General features: G+C 39.9%; 2 protein-coding genes across 3 annotated transcripts in view; both read left to right on the top strand.

The window, feature by feature from the left end:
* The window catches only part of cmss1 (cms1 ribosomal small subunit homolog), a 33,925-nt gene extending 21,674 nt beyond the window's left edge, over positions 1-12,251 (top strand). Inside the window, exons 2-10 of one of the 2 annotated variants that reach the window (XM_037108831.1) lie at positions 7,683-7,822; positions 9,649-9,717; positions 9,817-9,949; positions 10,046-10,105; positions 10,191-10,293; positions 10,376-10,436; positions 10,521-10,608; positions 10,702-10,790; positions 11,910-12,251. In XM_037108831.1, coding sequence (XP_036964726.1) covers positions 7,683-7,822; positions 9,649-9,717; positions 9,817-9,949; positions 10,046-10,105; positions 10,191-10,293; positions 10,376-10,436; positions 10,521-10,608; positions 10,702-10,790; positions 11,910-11,993 — 827 coding nt within the window. In that variant the 3' untranslated portion in view covers positions 11,994-12,251. Of the gene's footprint in view, positions 1-7,682; positions 7,823-9,648; positions 9,718-9,813; positions 9,950-10,045; positions 10,106-10,190; positions 10,294-10,375; positions 10,437-10,520; positions 10,609-10,701; positions 10,791-11,909 lie in introns of both variants that reach the window. The other variant, XM_037108830.1, reaches the window with a different exon arrangement.
* A 196-nt stretch (positions 12,252-12,447) lies between these two features.
* tmem30c (transmembrane protein 30C) lies at positions 12,448-17,761 on the top strand. The gene is made up of 7 exons (XM_037108829.1): positions 12,448-12,989; positions 13,257-13,373; positions 13,602-13,709; positions 15,111-15,201; positions 15,276-15,422; positions 15,513-15,725; positions 15,925-17,761. Exons 1-7 carry the CDS (start codon positions 12,792-12,794, stop codon positions 16,110-16,112), a joined length of 1,062 nt encoding a protein of 353 aa, XP_036964724.1. The 5' UTR covers positions 12,448-12,791; the 3' UTR covers positions 16,113-17,761.
* Positions 17,762-17,763: the final 2 nt, after the last annotated feature.

The raw sequence follows: 17,763 nt of genomic DNA, 5'->3' as shown, positions 1-17,763 counted from the left end.
ACACATATCCAAAGACATCAGATAGTCAAAGTCTTGCTTTAATTTTTGTTTATGTCTTTATATATATACATATATTTTTTGGGAAATAGACTGGAGAAATTATGATGGGGACCTGCGAGATCATGAATATAACATTTGGCTTTACTTAAGTGAATTTAAGCTCAACTACGCCTGCCTGACTCAAATCAAAACCTACATATTGTTGAACACCCGTTTCTTATCAGCTTAGTGTATCTATTCTTTGCTGTGGTAAAATTTTGCCATGAAGTAGATGATTTTGGGTGTGCATTGTTTCAGCATGGAAAGCATTTGATTCACAAGTGTTTCAGATTTCATGAGTTCATAAGGTATGAGTCTATGTTTGTATATGTGTAAGTGTAATACACCACGCTCGTCGCAAGAGATTAACACAAAGAATAATATGGAAAATATGGTTGCAGAAATCTTAAATAGGTAATCGGTTTTGCCCTCACTGTGCATCCAATACCCCACCCGCTGGTAGTAAACCATCATCATCTAAACCATCCCTGCACTTTATTATTTCTCAGCTCATTGATATAAAAGGTCAAATGTCCCAACAAACCCTAAGAAGATCATCCAGAAGACAACTACCCATACCACACATCATTTTTGCAAGCTTGTAAATCAGTCTAAATCCTCAAAGTGTTTATAATGTTAATTCAATCCAATTGCTAGAATAAATGTTAGCAATGAACTTATTTGCAGAAAACGGATATTTTGAAACATGACTTTTTTATTTTCCACTTACCACATCCAGTGGTTTCTAACTTACATATGTGGAAATTCAGTCTTGAACACAGGTCACTGGCATGAAAGTCTTGTCTTTAACTAACCTGCCTACGCTGGACATGACCGACATGTCGCACACATGTAATGTGAACATGATAGGACATGTTTTGTAGAAATGATACGTAGCCTGCCGTAGACAGGTACAAATGTAAACGTATCCATGGTTGGCAAAATCGTCACCTGCCAACATTTATTGTGGTAACTGAAGTTCTTATGTCATCTTCTTTCTAAAAAAAATGTTTACAGCAAGTCCTTGGATTAGCATCACAGCAAACAACATGGCAACATGTAAATGACGATTGGCGTTGTAACTAGACTGGTATTCCTTTTTGCCCACAGCCAGCTTGCTATTTTTGTATTTGCTGTTGTAAGTTCCCATTGATTTAACAATAACACATGCTCAGATTGTGGCCTTAGAGAGGAAGCTGGAGGCCTCCAAAACCAATAACTGCTACACGCACTCACCCGCCCACGCCACTCCCAAGATCAGGGAATAGTACATGTCTTGAGATGAGTTATTGATTGTATAAACAAGCGCAGAATCGATTTCAAGTAAAGTATCATATTGTTTTTATAGGTCCACGCAATGAAAAAAACCACACAGAATCTTTTGGGGTTGGGTGGCCATGTTTGTGTAAAGTAGAACCTGTTTGGGTGGCTGGAGGATAAAAGTTATAATTGGTTTGACTTATCCCTCTGTACAGGCCAAAGTGTTATCTTTAATCAGACTGATAGTCAACTGTGATGGTAATTAAGAGCTTTTCTGGGCTCATGGCAGACACAGTTTAAAGCAGCTGTGTAGGCTCCATGCCACTTTACACAAGTGAGCATATCAGCCCTAAAAACCAAAAACCAAAGCTGAGTGCTATTTGTCTGGAACTGTAACAATCAACCGTTTCCTGGAGCCAGTCGATTGATCCTCATTACATCCAGTCAGCACCATCGAACATCCATTAAAACCAGTCACCTCTATTGATCACCTATTAAAGATGACCAGGTGGCCCCATTTCCCTGCATCTGAGCCCTCTATAGACACTTACGTTCATTGATCCATGGTTATCTGAGATCTAAGCTCATTGCCCTGTATGTGTCTGAAAGCATAAGTCATCCTACTGACTCCACCATCTGGAGCAACTGTTGGAAAATATAGTGGACAAGACACTGAAGGCACCAAACTTCTCTCATAGGTCAACGCCTGCTCTCTTCACGAAGCACTTTAGAATTATTGAAACAGGTTTCTCATCCTGGCATCTGCTAGCAGTATGCAGCTGTATCAGGTACTGCTCAATTTGATGCCAGCAAACTTACTTGAGAGAAGCTTCCTTCCTTGAGGTTTCCTCATTATAGTTTTATCTGGTATGCATTGAATTAGCCCCTGTCATCTTTGTCACAAACTCCAATCCATTCACCATCTTTATACTAATCCTTTCTCCTGTTAGTTCCTTTCTTTAGTTCCTTGGAATAGAAATAAGTCTCGAAGTCATTTATACTGTAGTTTAAATGGAGTGTATTGATTTTTATGTTGTCTAAGGTATTGTATTTGGCATTAATCTCTGATGCCAAATGCGTCAAAGAAAGAAAGATTTTCTTGACTTCTCATTTGAAGAAAAAGTCAGGCATTATATACTCACCCTCAGGTTAATTGAAGTCAGGTAAATCTTTGTAGTCCGGTAAACATTTCTGGAGCTTCACAGCAAAACAGCGCTGCAGCATTCTCCTAGATAGGCACTTGTTTTAAGGTTTTGAAAAAATCAAACAATCAACACAAAACATACAATAGCTTCGTACAACCCTTCCAGGATAATCCAAGTCTCTGCAAGCCCTGGAAGTTATTGGATTGTATGATTGATTGATAATATCCTCTATCATGTTTAATTCTTTACTATAGCTGCTAAGCTAAAAGTGTTAGTGTGCACCCCGTCTGAAATGGTTGCATAAGTTTGATCACATATCAACGGTGTAAATATTGCTTTTCAAATCAGTTAGGGATCACAGGGCTTCCAGGGACAACAAGCTGTATGGAGCCATGTTATTTTATTAATTTAAGCCCCCATCTGCCTGAGTTTTTCAGGAAATGCTTAGCTGAAGATCTAGAAATGTTTTGTGAGCTACAGGACTTTTCCAACAGTATGGTGATGAGTAGATACTGAGTGAATTTTATTTCTGGGTGAACTTTGCCTTTAAATTCTAGAATACCTGCAGAATTCAGTGCAGTGGTGCAATATAAAAGTGCTGTCAAAATGGAGAAAAACTTGCATAGATGAATCTAGAAACATCAATACAGGTGATTTCTTAGGTGTCCTGCATTATGCAGTAACACCATTCAGTATTTATTAGATCACCACTTTTTAAATCAATACACCAGTGTGAGATTTCAGACCAAATGGTGGTTTTCAGCACTTTGATCAAAGTATTAAATGAGTATTTTTCGCTAAATGGTGTTCATCTCTCTAATAGAGGGCCTGTGGCGGCCCAACATAAGGAACTTTCCCTTTAATCTATCACCCATCCTATCAGAGGTATGTTGGGCTGCAGCAGTGATCAGCTAAACACCGTAAGATCCACATTTACTAACAATTTAAACTAAGTTCAGACAGGTACTCACATTACCCTCAGCTCTGTTTGCTTGCCATTAGAGGTGCACTTTGTGCATGATCAATCAATGATGTGCTTGCTCATGATGAGCCTGTTATAAGTCAGCTACTAATTACAGACAGATTGCAGGTACAGTCTGGATGACTTTACACAAATCAGGCCCCAGCAAATCAATGCTCCAAGTAAATGTGTTTCAAAGATGGAGGACATCAAAGCTAGTTTTCAGTCTAGTAGACAATTGGGCTTACAAACCAAAGTGCTCATGATGGGAACATTGCTTCACCCAAATTATCCCAATTACCAAAAGAAAAAAGAAAAAAACATACATCCACTCACCTTAAGTTACACCAAGACATGCAAGAAAGAGTTTGAATTTGAATTGGCTAGAGTTTGAGATTATTGACCCCTGTCTCCACACCACTACAATAAGAGCAATTTTGTTCATCATGGTACAAAAAAAAAAAAAAAATGATTCCGCAACATTACTTTCTACAACGTCCCCATTTCTGTGTGTAGTCCACTGAACATATGCCATAAAATTCACTGAGTAGCTGGCTAAAACTAATGCAGTCTGATAATGCAATAAATCCTACACTCATTAAAGTTATTATGTTCTGTTTTTGTTTGAGCTCATTTAAGATGGGTGCTGATTCAAATTTATGGTTATTTTTGAGGCTTGAGTTATTTGTGGTACTGTTAAATTATGCTGCACTGTTGCACTGAGATTTGTTTTTAATATTATGTCCAACCAATTTATATCAATGATTCCAGACTAAATAGAAACACATCACAGTATTACTGAACTAAGCATCAGCATGACATAGCTGTCGCATTAGTTTTTTCAGCTATATATAATACAGTGGGACACTCCATTAGCCCTCCTCACACCTTACAACCTCTGTGACACCTATCAAGACAAAATATCCTGAATTATCCAAATACCACATTCCACCATGTAACACCAAATCAAATACCTGCAATGTTTTCTGAATGGCTCCTTGGCCTGTATCTTTGTGCCATTAGTGAAAATAGAAATGCAATAGGTTTGTGATCAGCATTGCTGGCATTGTCAATAGGTACTTGTCATCTGTGTGTTTCGTTAATGTCTACCCCCCACAGGCTTATTGTTTTGTGGGCCAGATTATTTCACAGCTCAGTGAGTGCAAAACAGCACTGTCAGATGATTGTATTTTGTGTTGTCAACACACACACACACACACACACACACACACACACACACACACACACACACACACTCATTCATTCATTCATTCATTCATTCATTCATTCATTCATTCATTCATTCATTCATTCATTCATTCATTTATTTATTTATTTATTTATTTATTTATTTATTTATTTATTTTTAAACTGCTTTTAACTAAATAAAGCCAGACTCTACTGCTACTGGTGGTAAAATAGTGTCTTGGGTCTATGGGTCACAATCTTTGCACAGATTTCAGCATGTTATAACAAGCACCCTTCCTCAATGTCTCAGTGCCTACAGAAGTAACCCAAAGCCAGATCGTACAGGCACATTTAGCATCAGCATTTGGGGGAAAAAAACACTTACCTGCTGCAGGAAAGGCAGGTCGCTCTCTGGTCACCTAAAGGCCTGAACTTTGTTTTAATTGTGATCCATTTAACTCCAGTATCATAATAAGCCGTCTTTCTTTACTTGTCCTCTGTTCCCCTGGTCTGTGGCACCTGTCTATATTCACTTTCCTTTCTACAGTCCAGAACGTGAGCGAGAGAGGGATGAGTATAAGCGGGGGGTCGGGGGGGATGCTTTGGCCTATCAATAGTGGGGGTGGTCTTTCAGTAGACAGGGTGTGTGCCTGCCTGTTTCAAATACAGATGGATGACTGCAACAAATAAGGTTTAGGATCTAAGAGTGAGTTGTGAGGTGCGAATGTGGTTATGGAATGATGAGAAGAAAAAGACCTGCTCAGGAGATTGAGGGTGCAAGATCCTTTATTCATCCATATTGTCTTGTCTTTTATATGGGTCTTGACTATACTGGGTCAAGGAATAGTGGTAATGGAAAAAAAAAAAAAAAAAAAAAACAGGAGATGGGTGTGATAATAAAGACCGGATAAACTGATTGTAGGATTGGAAATTAGAAGACAGGGCAGGAAATCTGGAAGCGCTCATGGCCTGTAACAGAAACCCAATGTTAAAGGTCAGAAACCCATAGACTTAATAATTTCAAAAGGGTTATTTGATTTAGAGTTGCTAAAATATATTACAAGTTTGGAAATTGTGCTTCATGAGTGTCCTCAGAATGGGAAGAACAGAAAAACCTACTGTTATTAGGAGTGTTTGTGCATGATTACCCCCCTCTGCTAGCCTTGTATGACACCTAAACAATTTAAATTAGCGACAGTTGCAGTGCTGCATATTTCAAGTGGGTTGTTAAAAAGTAAAACCAGATAGAAACAAACTGCCTACAGCTGTTTTTTAAATGAACAGAATCACTATAACAATAACAGTATCAGTGTTAATATTGGATTTTAACTGCCAGCAGTGGTGGCTCTGCGGACATGGTGCACCTCTGTAGTTTTTCCCCAAGTGGAAGATGTTGTCGCATTACGAAATGTGTATAACAGAGCATCATGGCAATAGATGTAGAGATGTGAACTCACCCGTAGCTGCCTGTTCCTTAGATGACAATCTTCCTGTTTCACATTTATGCAACCATAGGTTTATTTTCAGGGGGAAAAAAATACTTAAAAGGGAATTATAATGGATCCACCTCTTACAGACATTTTAACGCCTTCTGATCTCATTACTGAATATGCTATAAAGGGCTTCCTCTTAACTTGATATATATAATGATTTATAAATTCATGTAATATGATGTTCTATGGAACTTATCTTCACAGAAATGGTTTGTCAGATCTGAGCAGACATTCCCGATATCTCCAACAACAAATTACTGTTCAGAGGTTTTTCCAAAATGGTTCTTGAAATTGTTTGAGCGCTTTAAAAAGGCAATTTAACACTAAATGTTTCAATTTAAGGTCCACTTTGTAGGATTCAGGGGCATCTTGTGGTAGTGTTGCAGGTTGCAACCAACTGAACATCCTTGTCTCAAACCTTTCTACAGTTGTGTGGTAAAAAAAAAAAAAAAAAAGCAGAGCTAGCATTTAGTTAGTCCATTCTGGGCTCTGAAGTCTGCTCCCCCTGCATAAAAGTCTCAGTCAGTGACAATGAAATCACAACAGTATGATGAAAAAATATTCCATTTCTACTCCTAAATACTACTACACAACCATTAGACTACAAAAGTTTATTTGCAGGCCGCATTGCTCTCAGTGGTTTGAGGCTCTGAAGCTTGTTTCATCTTTGGCCACACCCCAGTCAGTGAGGTCACAGCAGTTGTTTTCCATCAGAGGCTGATGATATAATACCTGTTCAGGTGCTACTGGATTTGGAAAGAAAAAACGACATTCATCTCATTTCTACCCACAGAAAAGCATGAAATTCCTCTGAAATCTCATTGATGTTAAGTAGTCAGACATCACCACAATCAAACTTTGGCTCAAGCAGATACTTGTGACAAATTTGATCCAGTCGGTCCACTTAATGAGGGTGTTGTCAGATCTTTGACATTGAAGGTCCATGGGGAGAACTACAAAGCAAAAGTGCCGGCATTTTAAAAGTGCACATTCAGGAAGGACCCAGCAATAAAGTGCTCAAATGTATTGCCAAGTTCACTCTGGCATCTGTTTTTAAAGCTCAAGTATTTTGAACAAGCAAGCATATATACGCCAGAGGGTCTGAGCATGACCTCATAGCATGAGACGAGAGGTATGCACGGAGAAGTGGTAGCAACAGAGAGGCTAAATATAACCAGATGCGTGGATTGAGGTCTGCTGCAGCATTGTTGTCGTCTCAGAGAGCGTTTGTGTTTTTCTGCCTTTGTTTGGTGACTGAAATGTGCTGCCTGGACTCTCACAGCTGATGAGCAACCCTTAAAAGTCTGTTACATAAGGTGTAAATGCCAGATCTCTAGTTCGGGGGAAAAAAGCTATGGAAAAAGCTTAAGTGATTACTCCCTACGCTTGTTTCTATGGCGAGTCTGTCTGTTTCTAAGATGGTTATGGTAGTAAGGCATAACTGTTAATAGCAACGCCTCATTCAGCCTAACCTGAAATGTGTTCTCAGCTCTGTGCTGCCTCTTAATAGTTTCGTTATCTTACATTGCTCCCAGTTGCAAGGGAATCCATAAATCCAGAATGGTAATGAGGACATTTCTCCCTCTTTGATTTTAGATCCATCCGAGGCAGAGGAGGACGACGAGACTCAAGAAAGGCAGCCAACAGAAAAACCAAACGCACAGACAAAACCAGAGAAGAGGAAGAGGGTAACGGAGAAACCAGTTCAGGCCAAGAAGAAGAAAAAGAGTGAACAGGTATTATAGTGTTATGGCCTTGAGAGGGTTTTTATAGTACACTTGATAAGAAAACCATTTTAATCCCAACCCACTCTGTTGAAATTACCTGCATGTTAATTTGTTCGATGGAATAGATATCAGGAGAGGCGTTGTATTATTGCTCTGAATCTGCCCATAATGCAGTGTGTCATGAGTAGAAAGTATAAATGAGTGAAATCAGCCGGTGTGAAAATTAACCAGTGTGATGTATTGGACTAGATGCTAGAAAGTAAATTGCTATTCCTTTTCTTGCTCAGTTAATTGTTTGAATCATTTTCAAGCAGAAATGTAATTCTATGGTTTCAGTGTCTCCATCGTGAAAATTTGTGGCTTACTCTTGTTTTGCATCAGATAATTTATGAGGTTGAGACTGTAAGCTGGATACAACAAAGCATTTGTAGATGTCACTTTGTGTTCTGGAAAACTAGAAACATGAAATAGAGCACACATTAATAGACCGTTGATTGAGAAAATATGATATCAGTCCCTTATCAATCATCCTCACCCCAACTGAATTGTTTTTCTTCACGTTTTAAGATTTATTTATTATTTACTTTTATGTAATTTTGCTAAGTAGCATAAAGGCACTACAACTATCATTTGGTTGTACAAGCGATGATGATAATTAAATTGATTGAATTAAATTGCAGCTCACAGTCAAGGCATGTTGATAGATTTTGAATCAGATATAATATGATACACATTATACAGATTTATGATAGCATGACTCCATCCATTTTACCTAAAGGAATTTTTAGAATGAAAGTGGAACTCTCGCCAAAATGCAACCTAGGCTTTTTTTGTTAATGTGTATGAGTCAAACCTTTACGTAAAAGCATAATCATGACAAAAGAGGCATTGTTAAGATTGACTGTATTTTCATTTTCGGGTCAAACTCATTTTAAATGGGAGTGCGTGGGGCAAGTTAGCGATAGCATCAAAATCGCTGTTTTTAAAACAATAAGAAGGCTCGACACAACATGAAATTTTGTGCGTAGTATCACCAGGGTCTCTACACATGAACACCGGCACTGAAAACATTGTTTGTGTACACAGAGTTTACTAAAAAGAGGGTTGGACAGCTCACATTAGCAGATGTTTCCTCCGCTCGCCGCTATCCTGCCAGTGAGAAGTGTCGATCTCTGAATGTGACATAACATGGAGGCGAGTTAAGGTGGACCGCTCCTAAAGCTTAGTTCCATATAAATACACAGAGAATTCATTGTTTTGTCTTTGTTAATAATGTATAAGAAACAATACTAAAATCAAAAGCTGGAAAAGTCATGAGAGATATTGTGTGGATAGTTGTTGCCAGAAGACAGTAGCGGTCCACCTTAACTCTTAAGTCTCATTCGGAGATCGATACTTCTTGGCTGCCACGATGGCTGCGAGCGGAACAAGCCACTGCTAAGGTGAGTTGTTCAAAAACTTTCTTTTTAGCAAACTCTGTATACACAAACAATGCTCATGTTCATGTGTAGAGGCCCTGGTGGTACTACGAGCAAAAAAAAATAGCAATTTTGATGCTATCGCTAATTTGCCCCAAGCACTCCCATTTAAAATGAGTTTGACCCGAAAAGAAAATACAGTCAATCTTAAATCTGCTTCTTTCATCATAATTATGCTTTAGCATTAAGGTGTGACTCATATACATTCACAAAAAGAAAAGCTTAAGTTGCATTTTGGCGAGAGTTTTACTTTCATTTCAGTTTGTAACTCAGAATGCCCTCAACACACTGGTTAAATATATATCATATATAATAACTTTTCCTGAATTGAATGTTCTGCATGTATTGTCTTCACAGAAAGAGTGTGTCACTCCTCAGAAGCAGACTGATGAGGAAAAGTCAACAAAACCCAAGAAAAAGAGGAAGGTGAGTGTGGTGACACCTGCTGCTGCAAAGAGGTACAACAGTCACTGGGCCTTGTCGTTTGAATGTTACCCTACATAACTACATTGTGTTTTCCAGAAGAAGAAGACGATCACAGATGTCTTGTCCTCTTCGGAGCCTAAACCAGGCTGTCCGGCAGACCTGCAGAACCTGGTGACGCAGTACTTCTCAGACAAGCGCTCCGTGATTGAGCAGGAGGAGCTCAAGTTGCTGGGTGAGTCAGGACGAGTCCCTTTTTAAATCAGAAGTTCAGTCATTACCTGCTCATCTGATTCACTAGCATCACTGTCTGTCCTCCCTCATCATCCAGACTCCTGCTTTCTGTCCAGTAATGACTTGACGCACACCCTCTCCTCGTACCTGAAGCAGGGTGAGTGTTTTTATGAACTAAACCCTCCCATCGGCTGTTTATTCTTGAACACGCTCTTATTCCCCGTTTGCCCCGTTCTTTCCAGTTTGTCCCAAGTGGGCCAAGATTCAAAAGCAGCATACAGAAAAGAGTTCTGTGGTTCTGCTCATCGTCTGCAGCTCTGCTCTCCGAGCCATCGAGCTCATTAAGTAAGTGATGCACGTTTTGACACGTTTGTCGAATTTCCTCCATTACAGCTTTTTAATTGTGCACTGTGTGTGTCATCCCCAGGCAGCTGACGACCTTCAAGGGTGCAGCCAAAGCAATAAAACTTTTCGCAAAACATATTAAGGTAATGGCGATGGCGGACATAACAAGCGTCTGAACTGTGCACAATGACACATTTTCTCAGCAGTCTGTCTTTCTGTCTGTACAGATAGAGGAGCAGGTGAAGCTGCTGCAAAAAGGAGTCACCCACATCGGAGTAGGGACCCCTGCTCGGATCAACGCTCTGATTGAGAAAGGTAGGTGTGGAGACGAGTTTGTTACTGTGAAACTTCAAAGTACTCATAGTCTGTGAAAAAAAACTTGGTTTGTTTTGTTTTTTCTTTCTCCAGAGGGTTTGACCTTGCGGGCGCTGAGATACCTGGTCTTGGACTGGAACTGGAGGGACCAGAAGCTCCGAAGGATGGCGGATATTCCTGAGGTGAGCCACTGCTGCCCCCTGCTGGCTTAAAAAGATGATGAGCTTGCTTTGACTCAACACACTATCAATGATTTTGATTTTCTGAGAAGCTTTCAGGCCCTCTTCCCTCTTAATTATGTCATTGTTACTTGACTTGATCTTCTCTGTCAGAGTTTGAAAATAGACAGCTGTTTTCAAATTGATTTTATGTTTGTATGTTGTGTTAACCTTAATTCTGACTTTAACATGTGACTGAGCCAGACATATGATATTACAAATACTTTAGAAGGCTTGACAGTGAAGTGCTTGGCCTTAGGAGTGTGTTAAAGTTAATGAAGTAATGAACTTCACTGGTGAGGGATCAATGAAGTCTTATCTTATCTACAGTATCTCAGGAGACATCTTGTGCCTGACTGATATATCAGTTGGCCAATACACACACAGATATACATCATGTCAGTGTAAATGCTGTAAAACAAGAGATTTGAAATCTTTCTGTAGAGATTATAATGCAGAAAAAGTTGCTTGATTTTATTAAAAATGAATGGCCTTAAATGAATAAAATTGTACGGTTCAATTAGAAAGCATCATCCAATAACTCTTGTTGTAAATTGGTGTTACAAATAAAGATTGATGAATTCCCAGTGAACTTTATAGTTTCAGTGCAATCAAAACGTTTGTTTGCCACATTTTGGGGCTCATTGCAAAAATCTGTGTGTCGGCCAACAGGGGTCAACTGATGGCTTTCTCAGGGAGACTAAAAAAATGTATATTTGGGATCGGTGTTCATTTGCAGTAAAAATAAAAATCTGCAACCAGTGATGGAATGAATCCTGGTACATTTTGTGCTGATACAAATTACTTTGCAGATTCAGATTATTCAGTGTTTAAAAAATCCTAGATATTGATGATCAGAAAATGCTGCATATCAGCTTGATAATCATTCCACGGTTAATATCGATATCAGAATTTTGCAGTCCTTGATATCAGCATAGGCATCTAAAATCCCTCAGTCGGGTTATAATTTAAGATTTCTAGCAAATTGTTATTCTAAGCAGACTATTTTTTAATGTCTTAGAGTTTTGAGGCTATCAACTCTATGTTTCTCTTTTACATATCTTATTTACATGTCTGTTTCAGATCAAACTGGACTTCATGAAGCTGCTGGAGACCGGTATCCTGAATGGTTGCAAAGAAGACAAAGTCAAAATCGGACTCTTTTAGCTGCACATTGTAACGCTCGCTGTGTGCTGATAATCCGCACGGCGCCTTGATGTTTTAAGCCTCGCACTGATGTTCCTCACAACACGCTGAAGGGGCCTCATCCTGTTTGTTTTCCCTTTGTGTCAGTGTGAAATCCGTGCTGTGCTTTTACTATTTTCAGAGGCCGCGTCGAATGCGTGGTGTTGTTTGTTCACTCTTGTAGTCCAGTGCAATGTCCCGGTGTGATGAATTGAATAAACGGTCTCCGAATGAAACCGACATCCTTTTGTTTGTTGAGTCTGACCTCGGGAAGTCCCTCCTACTGACAGTGTGAGGTCATGAGTTTACTCTCCCAATAGGAAGTCCCATTTATCATAACATCCTTTTGATAAAACATTTTAAAGGCAGCATGTAGGGGGCACAGGGCTGAACAGAATGTCCCCAGCAGCTCATTAGCATGAACATATAAAATACACTTCTGTGTCATTTTGGTTTGAACAAACGGAAACCTGCGTGTGTCTCATAGCAAGAGAGCAGTGAAGAAGAAAAAAACCTAACCACAAAGAGAACTGGAGTAACTGAAAACAGAAAGAGGTAGTTAAGTAAAAGGATTGTGGTTAATAAGTAACAGGCCGCAACAGTTTACCCGCCCTGTAAGGCCTGCTGGGAAAATCTCTTGGCAAGCAGAGTTGTGTGTGTGTGTAGAGAGATATCGCTGAAAAAGAGAACAGGAAGAGACGACAGAGCAGCGCCTTCTCTGACATTTTGGCTCTCCGGCTGTCCAAGTTTCTCTTCTGTTGCTAGCCAAAGGTCCCTGTGATGGGCAAAGTGAAGGACAAGTCTGGGCCCTTGTCTCGGAGACCGGACAACTCGGCGTTCAAACAGCAGAGGCTACCTGCCTGGACTCCCATGCTCACAGCTCACACTGTGCTGCCCTCCTTCTACTTTATGTCTCTGATATGCATGCTGCTCGGAGTATGGCTTCTTCTCACTGTGCAGACCACAAAGGAAATAAAGGTGAGTGACTGTGTGTTTTGGAAAATTTGCTTCTTTAGTTTTTTTTTTTTGTTTTTTTTTAACACGCTGTATGTGTAGATAATGTAGGTAAATACACCAGGCGTATGTGTGTGAAAGACAGGAAGATACTGAATGCCCTCGTGTGCAATAAAACAGGGAGCGACAAAGAGAGGAAAGATCCAAGGTTAAGTTCAGAGGGAGGTAAACAGGAACGGATGATTCACAATTTATTCTACTCCTTTAATGAACTCTCTCCTGTCTCCTCAGCTGGACTACACGGACGCCGGGACATGTAATATGTGTTTTGAAAAACGTAAGAACGCGAGCAACGCAGCACAGACCTGCACCTGCAGGGTGATACTTCCCGTCGAGAAACCGTTCAAGGTAGCGGTGACACTTTGAAATCCAAGTAAAACATGTAGGATGTCAAACATTTTAAGTGGACCTTGAGATTAAAATCATTTTGTCAGACTATTTCCAAAATGCTTCTTTTCTGTGTTTTCTTGCAGAGGCTCTAAAGCTTCAAAACAGTCAAAGACAGAATTCAGCCAATCAGGTCTCCAAAAAGTCTGTTTGTCCTGTTTGATGGTTTGTGTCCTGCTGCTGTTTCAGGGAGACGTCTTCTTCTACTACGGCCTCCGAAACTTCCACCAGAACCTCCGCAGATATATGGACTCCAGAGACGACGGACAGATGGTTGGCAGGAAGAAAAACTTAAAGGTAGCTCCACAATATGTTTGAATGAATTTATCACAACAAGGACACTTGATTAATAACAAATGCCCCTTTCTGTCCCAAGACACCTTGTTTGAAACTGAAATGGTAAAGTGCTGTGTGTACCTTTCTGATTCAGAGGTGGGTAAAGTATCAGGGCTTTTACTTAAAGCTGCTCTAAGCGTTGTTTGTATTTTCCTGTCCCTTTTTCTGTTTGTAATCCCACTCCCTCCTCTCTACATCGCCACATAAACGTGGAGCAGAAATCAGACAGGGCCGCCTCTTCATGGAGTTCTCTGTCCTGATTGGATGGCGTGGACAGGGATACCAGCAAATTTAGAGAGACAGGAGGAGAGACATAATGTTACTTACCAATCACTTACTGTTGGAATACAGAAGAATATGAAATTACAGCAGCTTTGCGTTAAGTAGTATTAACACTACAGTGTAAAAATACTATTCACGCATATTTTGACAGTTCTACATTCAAAATCTTACTGACGTAAAAGTATGTTAGTAAAAGAGATGACTGCTTGCTATATGTAATACCATGTAGATAAAAAAAAATTGTTGGCTGGTCTTGAAAAACTGAGCGTTTTAAAAACCAGAATATTCAAAATAAAATGTGTCAAACAAGTAAAATAATTCAAAAGAAAAAACGAAAGTATATAAGGATATAATATGTACGGCAAAGTGTAATTAAAATATCAAAAATCTGAAAAATGGTGCCCTAGGGGTAAATAAGTGTATAAAGCAAAGTTAAAGCAAAATTTTAAAGGAGTTGGTCGAGCTAATTCTAATAATTTTATACACTTATATGTAGTATTACTGTCATATGAATTAGGTGGAGTAAACAGTTCAATATTTCCCTTTCAAATGTGGAGAAATAAAATTATATACACACAAATTATTGTAGCTGTTAAAATGTACTTTAATGCACTTCAAGGAACTTTAAACTGGTTATGAAACAGCCTCATCTTAATACTGATCCTACAGAAGCAAATGGGACCATCAGCATTTGGATGGGCCTTTTTGTATGGTTATTAGAGTTGTTTTTAATTCCAGTCACCGGATCAGATTCAGGCTCAAATAAAGACTCAATTCTGAAATAATTATCCATGTTGAGGATGAATCGAGTCTCACAGCCTGAGGGAAGATGCTGCTCTGTAGTCTGGTGGTACCGCACAGCACTTGTTTCACCATCATCATTTTACAGTTATTGATCGTGCATGGCCACAAATAGATCTGTACCACTGGAAGCGGAGGTGCTTGTGCTGGTTTTGACCACAGGGGCCACTAGAATCAACAAAAAATCCGCGGAGCAGCTTTAAGTATGGCACCTGATTACACTTAGATTGTGTAATAACCTTCCTGAGTTTCTGTATTGTTCTTGTCTCCTGACCCCAGAACCCCAGTCCATACTGCATTCCCTTTGCAAAAGACCAACATGGGAACCCCATTGCCCCCTGTGGTGCTGTGGCCAACAGTATCTTCAATGGTGAGCACCACACATAGCACACAGCCTCCACCTTTTCTCTAAGTAGCCTCCTAACTCACATCTGTTCCCCCTAGACTCCTTCACTCTGATGTATCACAGCAACAACGGTGCTCCAGTGCCAGTACCTCTGCTGCGTGGCGGCATCACCTGGTATACAGACAAAAATGTCAAGTTCCGCAACCCAAAGACGGACGGCTCGACCCTGGCTCAAGTGTTTAACGGTAAGCTCAGTCAAACGCAGGTATTAAGTAAGTCAGCACTCCAGTGTTTCAGATGTGACTCTCGGTGTCTGCCTCATGTGTGCTGCACAGGCACAGGGAAGCCTCCGTACTGGCAGAAGCCTGTGTACGAGTTAGATCCCAGGGACCCCACCAACAACGGCTTCATCAACGAAGACCTGATCGTGTGGATGAGAGAAGCGGCCTTCCCCAACTTCAAGAAGCTCTACGGGGTTTTAAACCGAGCCAACCCGCCCTTCACGAATGGCCTGCCTAAAGGGAACTACAGCATCGACATCCAATACAGTATCCTTCACTGCTGCGCTCTTCATGGGAACTTTGGCGGGGGGTTGAAGTAGGCCGCACGTTTCCCATTATGTGCATATGTTTCCTTTGTCTTATCTGCTGTTAAAACACAAGCATATGGACAGGGGCTATTTTAACACTGCAGGTTGAGCTTCTCTTTGTGATCACCTATTTTCAGCCTTGACCTCTGCCTCTCCAGACTTCCCTGTGCAGTACTTCAGAGGCAGAAAGGAAGTGGTGGTGACCACGCTGACCTGGTTTGGAGGTCAGAACCATTTCCTGCCCATTGCCTACCTGGTAACCAGCAGCCTGATCCTACTGATAGCCGTCGTCCTCACGGTGCTCTGGTGGAAGTTTGGGAAGAACGGGAAGAACATGGTGGAGTGAGGGGAACGTCCGGAACAAGAAGCAGCTGAAAGGTGATTTTTGTGGCTCTGCTGAAGAGCTGAAATCTGAAGTGACGAGAAAATCGATGGCAGCAAATGAAGGTGGAGGAGAATGTTTTCAAAGTGAACGCTGATGTAGTTGACAACCACAGCAGCATGTGTTGGAAAACCAATGAAGAAATTATATTTGACACCTGGAAAGGTAATTACGACTAAATGATCTGCATGTGTTGCAGCTTACATTGTGATGCTGCTCTGAACAACACACTGAAAGTGGTCAGCACAGGCCTCAGTCTCTCTTTACATGATGATTTGTACTTTGTGAACTTCTGCATATTTTAACACGACAGTTTGTTGATGAACTCTTAATATTTATTCATATAAGAATATAATTTATAATTAGATAGTCTCATGGTGTTCAGGCTGCATTTCATGTCTCCAGTTGTACAAAGTTTTTAAAAGTGAAATTAAAGCACTTTCAAGCATGTTTAAGGTACCTAAACCCAAAAATGTCCACACTCGAAGCCTTTATCGTTATATTTCAGTTGTTATAAAAAAGATTTGGTTTACAAAATTCCTTTATACCCTCAGCGATCGATGTATATTGGCTATGTTTATTTCAGCAGCTGTTCAGATTAACTTTGAATGTATGTTTTAATGCTTGCTAATTTTTTTATTTTTAAATATGACAATTTGTGGTGTACAGAAATGATTGTGAGGATATTTTAAGCATTTCTCAAGGAGTGTGTTAAAACATAAGCATATTCCACACCTTACCAAAGTAAAGGTTCAAACTGATAAAGAACATCAGGTGTTGGACAAACTGGTAACACTAATTCATAAGATAAAGGTATAGTTGTGCAGACGTGTTTTGAAATAATAGCAAAATTCAGGTTAGCCAATGCAGCCATATTCTTTTAATGCCAATGTTTTTATATGGAACCATTAATGCTAAAAATGTTGTTATTGTTCCTTACAACAAGCTTCTACAGCTACGCTTGCAGCTCTGAGGGTGCACTAATGCTGCGTTCCAGGCAACGTCTAAGTCGGAATCTTTTAAATTGACCAATGTCTGAAATCAAAGCGTGCTAACCCCGCACAACGGGGCTGACAGTAACTAAATGTTGTCTCTGTGGCAGGTGTACAAACAGTTGAACCCTCAGTAGTGAAGCTTCCTGTCATGTAAAAACAAAATAAAAGGGGAAGACCAAATTGCCAACTTGCCTGGAACACAGCAAAATGTTGACCGTCTTACAGTAGTTTAGCTTGTTTATATGCTAATATAATTTGCTAATGAGGGCTTAAAGTAAGGATGAAGCTTAACATTGGAATCTCATCATTTGCAGGCATGTAGTGATGATTTGAAATTTGAACAATGGCACCAGATGATGGATGTGACTTCTGTACACAAATGTTTGGCAATCCTACAGTTGAGATATTTCAATCTGGCCTAACTCACCAACATTATAATCACTACAGTCATTATGCTAACGTGGCAACAAAGGTGGTTGATTAAGGGAAAAAGGTGCTTGAGTATGAAACTATAAATTATTGTGCTTGAGGTGTGATTGTTGAAACTGTAATTGTGAGGCAGCTGTAGGTTTGTGTAGGAACAACTGATTGTAAATAAAATAAAAGATTTGAACTAAAGA

The sequence above is a fragment of the Acanthopagrus latus genome, chromosome 9 (genome assembly GCF_904848185.1).
Source record: "Acanthopagrus latus isolate v.2019 chromosome 9, fAcaLat1.1, whole genome shotgun sequence".
Taxonomy (NCBI): Eukaryota; Metazoa; Chordata; class Actinopteri; order Spariformes; family Sparidae; genus Acanthopagrus; species Acanthopagrus latus.
This window is presented reverse-complemented; position numbering and strand designations above follow the sequence as displayed.